The 11,442-nt window shown below is 42.5% G+C and overlaps 1 protein-coding gene across 1 annotated transcript in view; it reads left to right on the forward strand.

Moving 5' to 3' along the window:
- The window catches only part of LOC119413693 (NADPH oxidase activator 1-like), a 77,507-nt gene that overhangs the window by 17,193 nt on the left and 48,872 nt on the right, over positions 1-11,442 (forward strand). The window contains exons 11-12 of the mRNA XM_037680747.1: positions 5,521-5,589; positions 5,882-5,969. Of these exons, the coding sequence (XP_037536675.1) occupies positions 5,521-5,589; positions 5,882-5,969 (157 nt within the window). The remainder of the gene's footprint in view (positions 1-5,520; positions 5,590-5,881; positions 5,970-11,442) is intronic.

An 11,442-nucleotide genomic window follows, 5' to 3' on the forward strand; every position in this document is an offset into this window, starting at 1 on the left:
CTGTTACGGTTTAACAAAATGGTACTCAAATTCAGACAAGGCTGAGAGGGATGACAGACACAGATAATAGTTTAAGTGATTTTATTTACAGTGCAGGAAAAGGGGGTTCGGGGTTCCTGGAAGGCAAAGTGCAGAGTATTAGCAGGGAGGCTTTGACGAGATGAATATTCAGAATTGAAGTTGAGTTTTTCTTTCTTACAGGATGACGACGAGGAGGCAGACTCAAGGAGGAGGAAGTCCAACAGGTAAGAAAGTCCACTTGAAAATGAAGATACCTTGAAGGGTTCTTGATGGGGGTTGTAGTAGAGGTGGAGTGGCAGGTTGGAGAACAGAGCTTCTAGAGGAGTCCAGTACAAAGGAGGTTCGTCAGGTTTTAGAAACTCCAGGAGTGTCCGAAGCTTGCCTTGAAATCAAAGAAGAACACGAGTTGAATAATTCAGAATTCTCAAGGAAAGGTACTAAAATGGCTGTCTCACAATACCCCAAGGTGAACAATGATTCAGCGAAGACTGGAACCTCCACACAGGCTTAAATAGTGGCTGGACTCGTCAGCCAGATGGGAAACAGGTGGCAACCCAGGAGCTCCGTCTCACTAATCAGCATCTGCAAGGTGAGTTCTCCCACACCCACACACACGCACACACACAACCCCAATAGGGACGAAAAAAAAAACTTATTTTCCTCTCCATTGGGAACTCTGGAAACCATGTTTTTCGTCAGAAATTCCTGAACTTCTGACTGGAAAGACGAGCTCTGTTCTGGAGAAGACAGAACTGTCTCTATAATCCCTCTGAAAGATGGGGGTTGAGCTGCGAACTGCAGTGTGTAACCCCTTCTGATCAGACGGTCCGTCCATCTGTCCAGAGAACACACTCGCTGCCACTCTGAGTAACGCTCGGAGAGCATGCACGCATTTGTGTTGTGTCATGTTTCTCATGAACCAGACTAAAAATCCTTACTGCCATCACTCGCTCCGGAGATTCTCCGGGGGGAACCCAAGGAGGGCTCTGACAGAAAAAAGAGGTTGTATGTGTGCCTCCGTGCTGAGCCCAGGCTGTGGTCTCACATAGAACTGAGGTGAGCTGGTGCGCACTGCGATGAGGCGTGAGCGCTTTCTGAGTTTTGGTGGAGGCTGTAGCTGTTGTGGAGAAAACATGTTTACTCCCACTGCGCTGTGAGTGGGCAGAAAACAGCAGAAATTAAAAACGGGCTCTGGCTGAAAAACGAGGGATTTTACCGGACTCGGTCTGCTGAAAAAAACATAATTTTAGCTGACATGGCAGACGAGTGTTTGTGATATTTAGTGAACTGCAGTGCCATTTAAAATGCTGTTTAGAGGTTACTGGCTCATTCTGTGTGGGGAATGTGTGAAGAGAGCCAGCTGTGAGATCAGCTGATCTCACAGTTTCAGATGAAAACTTTACTTTCAGAGGTGTTTCTGTTTTATATCAAAAACATACATCATCAAAAAACACATACCTTCCCCTCAAGGATCTGTTACCTGGTGGAGGGGGCCGGCGGAGGAGCAGGGCGTGAAGCCGCTGCCGCAGCTGTGGATCGCCTCTGCTGCTGTTGCTGGCCAAGGTGGTCCCTTCAGCGGCCGGAGGGGTGAGAGGAGGACTGTGACGTCACCAGATCATCTCTGAGACCCCCTCGGACCTCTGCAATTTCACAGGGATGGTCCTGAACTTGGCCCCGAACAGCGCCTCTGGGGTGATGGGGCCCTCCAGCAGGTCTTTCTGCAGCCTCTCGGACAAGGATGGTGAGAGGCGGAGCCAAGTGGTCCTCTGGATCATGGTCATCCAGGCGGCGATGCGGGACATGTAGACAACAGAGGTGGTACATGTTTAAGATGACATCAGCAGCTTTACAGAGAGAGCTCTTTGTCTCTTCCTGCAGGTCTGCTTCCTTCAGCCTCTTAGAGATGCTGTAGGCCAGCAGGGCGACGTTGTTGTTTGCTGCGGCCATCTGGAATGAGCACTAGTGAGCTTGGTTGGAGACCTTGTCACCATCTGGTCATGCTTCCCTGAAGGGACAGGTTGCTGGTCCATCCTAGAAGCTTTTGCCCCAAGTGCCACCTCCAGGCTTGGCTCCGGGGGTGGGGACCGAGGGAAAAACACCGTTCGGTAAAACCCTCCACTCTGGAGATGGAGGCAAAGGTAGAGACAGATGGCTTCAGCTTGCCGGGCCCAGCTGCAGCCTCGTTCCAGTGTGACGTCACAGCTGGACAGCGAGGCCAGATGGGGTCAGGGCGACGAGCCGGCGTGGAGCCAATCTTGCCGCCAGATCATCCAATCAGGGCGGAGGGAGGTGAGGGACAGAAATTTTCTTGTGTTAACAGCCTCCTGGATTATACCGGGCAGCTCCGAGAGGAATGCGCCAATGGCTGGGAGCGGTGTGGTGCCGAAGTGTGAAGATCCGAGGTGGCTGAGCATCCGCTCGGCCGCTCGTCTTCCGTCACTGCGCTCCCCAGGAGGGAGGAGGCAGCTCTGCATCGTCTTTCTAGGAGGAATCATTCGATTCACTGCTTGACTGTGTCAAAGAAGGTAGTGGCGTCGTCCCGCGTATAGCATCCCACCACAGAATAAAACACTCTGTGGAGCTGTTGCACACAATGCCTTTTTCGAGGAAATCATCCGATTCACCTCGAGAAAAAACACATTACAAAAGGCGGTGGTGTCGTCCAGCAAGTAGCGGCCCTCCACGGAAAAACATTGCGAGGCTGCTGCTAACATCACCTTTTTCAAGGAAATCATTTGATTACTGCAAGGAAAAAAACGTTAGAAACGGCAATGGCGTCGTCCAGCGGGTAGCTACCTGCCACGGAAAAGCACTCCTCGGCGCTTACCATGACAATGCTGCTTGTCTCTGCTTCTCCTCAAGGAGGAAGAGTTCACCGGGACGGCAGGAGGTTGGCATGGCAGAGACCCGGGCATCCTTAGCAAAGGTTGTGCCGGTCAAAGCTGGACAACTTTTCCTTCTTCGTTCTTCTGTCAGTGCTAGCTAGCTGGCTGAAAAATAAATGGAGCTGATTACCCGGTCTCACCGTAATTTTTACGGACCGGGGATGAGGCCCACACAGTAGGTGGGCGTGGACTAAAGTTTTCAGTGCTGCACTGCGCGCATAGGGATTAACCCACTAGCAATAGCCTTAAAGGGCGAAGCCTATACGAAATAGAACTGGACATTTTACATTAAAACCTTTGTTCAAATGAGCAAAGGCTAAAATTAGTGAGTCAAAAATATAAACGCTAAGACCAGCCATGTGGTAATTAAATGTTAAAACCAGGAAAAATGGACTAAAAGCAAAAATTAGCAAAACAGTAGCTAAATGCTAAAACTAAACATGAGACATCATCCTTACGCCTCCTTACATCTCTATGCTGATGATACAGTAGTTTATTGTCGAGCTAAAATGGTTGCTAAGGTTTTCCAGCTTTTACAGTCTGCATTTGACATCATCCAGTCAGATTTGTTTAATCTTAAACTGGTGCTAAATGCTAACAAAACTAAAGGAAAGTTGTTTTCAAACAGAAAGTTGGTGCCAGCAGTCCATTCTTTCTATCTTATCTACGAATGGTGTTCCTATTGAGTTTGTTGATGCTTACAAATACTTAGGTATCTTGGTCGATGCACATCTCTCATTCAAGCCTCATGTTGAAAACTTGATAAAGAAGCTGAAAGTAAAACTGGGTTTCTTTTTCAGAAATAGATCTTGTCTAACTCTGAATGCCAGCAAAGGCCTTTTAGCAGCTATTTTACTTCTGGCCATTGACTCTGGTGACATTACTTACATGAATGTCCCTACAAACACTTTGTAGATGTTGGATGCTGTCAATCATGGCACGCTAAGATTCATAACTGGCTGTAACTATCGTACCCATCACTTCACCTTGTATTCACTGGTCACTTGATTATCATTATTAATGTAGGCTCTCCCACTGGTACATTTTCATCTTTAAATCACTTCTTGATCTCTTGCCTTCATACATCTCCTCCTACCTGTTACGTCATCAGTGCAGCTACAGCGTGCACTCTCAAGATATCATCACATGCAGTGTCCCCTCAGTGCAGACTGAGCATGGCAAAAAAGGGCCTTCTCTTACTCCGCTCCTGTATCCTGGAACACCTTGCAAAAAGATCTTAAGCTGTCCACTATGATTTCTTTAAGGGATTTTAAACAATTGTTAAGGTCAATAGAAAAAGCTAGGCAAATATGTTCTTGTTTTCAGTATTTTACCTTGTTTTATAAGGCGCCTTGATTTTATTGTTTTATAACACTACTTTTATTTTAATTGGGGACTGCCTAGAAAGGCAGTATTATCCACCTTAAAAGGTTCTTATTTTTCCTTCCACGTTAATGTGGTCCAAACCTCAATGTATACCCCACACAAATGTTATATCAAAACGACCGGCTCGGCACCGTGATGTATGACTTCTATTGGCATTTTGAGTTACCTTGGCAATGTAATTTGTAAAGAAAGATGCTGTTTTTCTCATTGACAGTACTCTTTACAGTTAAAAGAGTTTTAAAAATGGACAGTGAAGGGGCTTTTCTGATGAAAAGAGGGAGATTGTTTCACAGTCTTGGAGCGGCAACAGAAAAATCTTTGTCCCCTCTGAGCCTCCATTTGGACCTCGGCACCTCCAGGAGCAGCTAATCAGCTCATCTGATGTGCCGAGTATGGGTGAAGCAGCTCAGACATGTAGGATGGAGCAAGACCATTTAAACTTTTAAAAACAAATAAAATAATCTTAATTTTAAAAAGATATTGAACTGAAATTTGGTGTGATGGTACCTGTACCTGCAATGCACAACATATTCTAAATTCAAATCTAAAAATTAAAGATGGCTGCTGAAGCTAATTTCAAATAGATTTAACAGCTGTTTAGCTCAATTTGGTGTATTGGTAGCTAAGCTTCATAGACTCTGATTGAAAATCAAAAATCCAAGAAGGCTATCATAGCTTAAAATAAAAAAATGACTATAACTCATTGATTTGTTGCTATATTGAGCTGATTTTTTTGTGGTGGTAGCAAGAACACAGTACTGTCAAATCCAAATTTTTAAAATGGCCGTAATGGCCTAACCCTAAACCTAACCCTAACCCAGTCCCCGTCAAAGTTTCTACATGAACTTTCTAGTGGCATTTTATTTTTGTTTATACTGTTTATTGTTGTTTATATTGTTGTTTGTACTGTTTGTACTTTATATGTTGTCTGATTAAATCAGGTCTCTCTTGAAAAAGAGTCCTCGTGACCCAGTGAGACTAACCTGTATAAATAAAGTTTGAATGAATGAATCATGTACAAGCTTTGACCAAAACTAACATAATCTTTCATTCCTCATCAGGAGGAACTTGGTCTATATTAGGCTTGAACTACATGTACATTTAACTGTGTGTGCTGCTATTGAACATTAAAGGCTAAGTAGTAAGACTGTTAATTGTTTTTAATAAAGAAGACAAACACATCTAATACTGGACATGTTTCTGATTCGAGATGGTCTCATTTTTCCAGAGAGGGCTTCTGCCAATGGCCTTCCTTGAACTGGCTAATGCCAAGGCACCCAAAGGCAAAAACGACAATGTAATGTATTTGCCCACCTTCTAAATGTTCATTGGTATTTGGTCAACATGTTTTGTGATTTTCTTTCAAGGAAACCGAAATGAAGGTTTAAATCTGAATGGTACCGCTGGGTGTTCATGGGATGGTGGTTGAACACCCAGCGGTACCAGACTCTAGTTTCCTACAGAGAAAGACACTCAATGAGTTTTGGATAAGTTCTTGAATAAGTTCTTGTTCTTGTCTTGGCATTCTCAATGAGTATGGATAAGTTTTGGATCAGTCTTTTTCATTCTGGCCTTGGTTTCTTCCACAGAGAGTTCCCAGTGGAATCCCCCTCCCACCAGAACTCAAGCCGCCCACACGCCCACAAGCTCGACCCAAACCAGCGGCTCCTCCTCGAGGTAAAAACCCAAATTACAATCTTCCTGGTCTGGGGCCTGTTCACCTCATACTGTATATGAACAGTGCCTACACACAGAATGGTTATATGTGCAATGTTTCAAACACATGTAAAAACAAACATTTTTTTGAAACGGTGTGTAAATGCAAACTGTTGACACCAAACTTTCAGTCAACAGTATCAAACTACAAAGTACTGAAACTCTTCAAAATACTTTGTACACCAAAGTAGGACTCCATTTGGATTTATGAACTCGTTCAACACATTTTCTCATGAGTTGGAGCATTTATGGTTTAAACAAACAAACAAACAATGAACCTTAAGATTCAGGATTCAAGTTTTTTTTTAAACAAAGACTTTTTATTGATTTTTGAACATACAAACAAAAAGGTGAGTTCAAAGAACAAAAAAGAAAAAACTCCCACCCCTCCCCTCAAACACCGGAACAATTTTACTCACACAAATAAACTAAACAAGTATTGACAACTTTTCTACATACAGTACAACTTAAAAGGCTGCCAAGTGTCCCAAAATCTTTTTACAGACCCCTTCAGGGTACATCTGATTTTTTAGAGACTTCTCTTGTCCAATGAACATATGTTGGGTGTTGCACAAGACAAGTCTTCTGGCCAGAAGAGAGCCAAAAGCTATCACATCCAAGTACAAACTTGCTGAAGGACATATCCACAGAGATCTACCCTGAACAGTGAGATGAATGGTGATATGATGGGTGCACATTTCTCCCACAGATCTGAGAGGAGGTGACAAAAATAGATTGACAAATGGTCTGCAGTTTGGGACAGGTCCAGAAATTATGCAGGAGTGTAGCTGGAGTTTGTTTACAATGATTACATGCATGGTCCAGGTCGGCTTTGATTTTGGACTGCTTGTCTTTGGACCAGTGCAGCCAGTGCACTACCTTGAATTGAATTAAAGCATGTAAGAAAGATTGAGGATAAGTAAATTGTACTTAATGATCCAACAAAGTTCAGTCAGATCATGTGGATGGTTTCAGTTTTTGCTTAGACGTTTCGTCCTTCATCTGAAGGACTTCATCAGTCCGAGGAGCCACACACAAACAAACTCGGTCCCACAAGCAGCACACTCCAATAGTGAACCAACCAATTTGCTGGTTATATGATGGTTTCTGGGTCCTGCCCTTATCCCCGTCTACTCCTCCTAGGCAGCCATAGCCAAAGGGTTCAAAATGTTCATGCTCAATAATCCGGGTAGAAAATCCAACTACCATCATATCCAAGTCAAGTCAAAGTCAAAGTCACTTTATTGTCAAAAGCTGCAATATGTACAGGACATACACAGGATTGAAATTACATTTCTCACAGACCCCGGTGCAACAATAACCATCCATCCATCCATCCATCCATTTTCTTTACCGGCTTATTCCATTTTTGGGTCACGGGGGTTGCTGGTGCCCATGTCCAGCAATCACTGTGCGAGGGGCAGGGTACACCCTGGAAGGGTTGCAAGTCCATCACAGGGCCACATAGAGACAAACGAGACAAACAACCATTCACTCTCTCACTCACACCTAGGGACAATTTAGAGTTACCAATCAGCCTAACATGCATGTTTTTGGACTGTGGGAGGAAACCGGAGCACCCAGAGAAAACCCACGCATGCACGGAGAGAACATGAAAACTCCACCCAGAAAGGCCCCTGGACCGGGGTTTGAACAAAGGACCTGCTCGCTGAGAGGCAGCAGCTCTACCAGTTGCACCACCGTGCTGCCCTGCAACAATAACCATTTAACATTAAAACATGTATTAAACATAAGCATAAAATGAAATAATAAAAGCATGATACTGTCAAATTGTACTATACGGTATAAAAATATTTAAAAAAGTACATCTATAAAATAAAATGAAATGAAGGTCCTGACATTGATATTTGTAGTGAGGGGCAAAGCAGCATATGAAGTGAATGTACACAGTGTATGTATGAAGTCCTTGATATTGGTGTAGGTAAAGTGACATATGCAATAAGACTAGTAAAAAATATATATTTGTATATCAGCGGTAGTGTAATATAAGCAGCAGTGTGAGTATAAACAGTAATGCAAATGTAAACAGTAGTGCGAATGTAAACAGTAGTATGAATATAAACAGTAGTGCAAATGTAAACAGTAGTGCAAATGTAAACAGTAGTGTGAATATGAACAGCGGTATGAATATAAACAGTAGTATGAATATGAACAATGGTATGAATATGAACAGTAGTTTGAATATGAACAATAATATGAATATAAACAGTAGTTGGAATATAAACAGTAGTTTGAATATGAATATGAACAGTAGTTTGAATATTAACAGTAGTGCAAATGTAAACAGTAGTGTGAATGTAAACAGTAGTATGAATATGAACAGTGGTATGAATATAAACAGTAGTATGAATATGAACAGTGGTATGAATATAAACAGTAGTATGAATATGAACAGTGGTATGAATATGAACAGTTGTATGAATATGAACAATAATATGAATATAAACAGTAGTTGGAATATAAACACTAGTTTGAATATGAATATAAACAGTAGTTGGAATATAAACAGTAGTTTGAATATGAATATGAACAGTAGTTTGAATATTAACAGTAGTGCAAATGTAAAGAGTCGTGCAAATTGAATGAGCACATGAGCATGTGTTGAGTGTATAACCTCTTTTTTAATGATGCAGAGTTCAGTGTTAGAAAGTTTTTGTGTTGTGTGGAAATGTGTGAAAGTTTTGTGTCTTAAGGAGGTACAAGAGGGAGGGGAGGCAGAGCAGGCAGAGAGTTCAGCATCCTGACTGCCTGATGAACAGAGCTGTCTCGCAGTCTGCTGGTTCGAGCCTGGAGACTCCGCAGTCTCCTCCCTGATGGCAGCAGCCTGAAGAAGCTGTGTAGTGGGTGTGTGGGATCACCTGCCATGCAGAGGGCTTTCCGAGTGAGGCGGGTACTGTGTAAGTCATGTATTGAGGGGAAGGAGGTGCCGACGATCTTCTCGGCTGCTCTCACGATGCGCTGGAGTGTCTTGCGGCAGGATGCAGTACATGCACCGAACCACACCGTGATGCAGCTGGTTTGGACACTCTCTATGGCACCCCTGTAGAAGGTGCATATGATGGGGTTTGGAGCTCCAGCTCTTTTCAATTTGCGGAGAAAGTAGAGGCGCTGGTGAGCCTTCTTGGCCAGTGATGCAGTGTTTCTGCTCCATATCACTAGCAAACTGGTTGGTTTACTATCGAAGTGTGTTGCTTGTGGGACTGAGTTTGTTTGTGTGTGGCTCCTCGGATTGATGAAGTTCTTTGGATGAAAAATGAAATGTTTGAACAAAAAAATAAACGTTCAGATGACCTGACTGAATTTTGTTGGATTTGCTACCTGTGCTACTGAGCATGAACTTTGATGTTCTTAATAATCTATCGTCAGATTCAACCTAAAATGAAATCCTCCGAGTCTGTTTCCCATTTCAGTTTAAAGGAGTTCAAGCTGGTCTCATGGTATGAACAGAGCAGAGTACAGATCTTACTGAGGGCCCCCCTAGTATCAGACCTGCATTCCAAAATCTTAACCACAAAATATTTAGAAGGGTAAAAAGGAAAAAGAGTTAGACCTCAGAAAATGTCTCAACTACAAACATCTGAAAAGCTGTGACTTGTGGATGTTAAACTTCTGCACCAGCTGTTCAAAAAAGGCAAATTAATCAACATAGAGCTCATATAGTGATGTACTCCCCTCAAGATCTAGGTATCAAAAGCTGTATCAGCTAATGAGGGAGTAAATGTAGAATTATTTGACACAGGTGCCAGAAACAGTAACTCTGTGGCCCTCTTGAACTGATTCCATATATTAACCACCCAGATCACAATTGGGCTAGAAGTGTAGGTTGATACTGAAAGTTTAAAAGGCAGCCCAGAGCACAGTAATGCAGAAGGGGAGCTGGATCTAATTGAGGCCCTCTCCAAAGCCACCCAACCAGAATAGTAGAACTCTGATATTATCTGCCCAGTAATAGTGCATGACATTAAGAAGTGGCATGCCTCCAAGCCTGCAGGGCAGATGCAAGACCCTCTTGGCAATCCATGGATGCTTTTTATTCCAAATAAACACTGATAGCTTGTTGGTCATATTGGTAAAGAATGATTTAGTAAGATTGGCATATTCTGTAACAAGTATAGAAATTTAAGTAGGATATTCACTTTTACAGAGTTTATTCTACCCCCCATAGTGTGAGGTACGGATTGCCATCTAATAATGTCCTGCTTCAGGTTTGCCATGAGAAGTAGATAATTAGTTTTATAGAGGTTCTTTTGATGTCTCGTTACCCAATGCCAAGTTATTTATTTGTTTTTAAACTTGTTTTAAAAGTTACAGTGTCTAAGATTTTTTTCTATAGAGGTCACAGCTCACTTTATTGAAGATCTTATAGCCAGAAATTTTCCCAAATTTTTGAAGCAAAGTATGTAATTCAGGAATGCTGCAAGAGGGTCTAATTTATACAAAAGCATGTTATCCACATATAAAGAAAGTTTGTGTTCTGTACCTAATCGATTTATCCCGTTAATGATGGAGTTTTGCCATAAAGCTACAGCTAGTGGTTCTATCGCTAACGCAAATAGTGAGAGTGGGCACCCCGTCTCGTATCTTGTTGCAATTTGAAGTATCTGGAAATGTTACAGTTAGTGTGGACTGCCGCTCTTGGGGAGATAATAAATCAGCTTCACCCATTATATGAATTTGGGACCAAATTTAAATAGCTTTAATGTCTCAAAGAGATAACCCCACTCCACCTGGTCAAATGATTTCTCAGCGTCCAGTGAAAGAATGACTTCATCACAGGTGTGCTCAGGTGGACTAGGAGTGTACAACACACCAAGCAGCCATCTAACATTGATGAAAGCCTGATGGTTTTTAACAAACACTGTCTGGTCAGACAGGACAATTGTGGGGACCACCTGCTCAAGTCATTTTGCCAGGACCTTTCCAAAACTTTTTACATCACTATTTTACAACAAGATCAGAATCAGAATAAACTTTATTGGAATTGCACCGAGGTACAACGCGAATATGTACGTACAGTCGTCCAAAAGATGGGCAGAGTGCACGAAGCTGCAACTGTAGAAAGCGTGGCCATTTTATCCTATCCTTATCAGATAATAATCTTAGATAGGAAAAGGGGTAGAAACATGAGGGTAGATAGTGGTATTACAAAAAAAGATCTTTCACATGTTGTCTATCAACACACAATTTGAGATATCAAAAAACTCTACCAGCAAGCACAATTAAAACATGATTACATTTGTATTTGACATCAAGGTGTTGAGATTTGTCCATGAGCGTTTTTTCAGATCAGCCACAGTTTCTGAAGATGTTGTTTCAGCGGACAGTTCTGATAAGCTTGCACAGAAAGTTGTCGGGATGGGGTTGGGGTGTGTGTGTGTGTGTGTGTGTGTGTGTGTGTGTGTGTGTGTGTGTG

Source organism: Nematolebias whitei, chromosome 8 (genome assembly GCF_014905685.2).
Source record: "Nematolebias whitei isolate Nwh7 chromosome 8, NemWhi1, whole genome shotgun sequence".
Taxonomy (NCBI): Eukaryota; Metazoa; Chordata; class Actinopteri; order Cyprinodontiformes; family Rivulidae; genus Nematolebias; species Nematolebias whitei.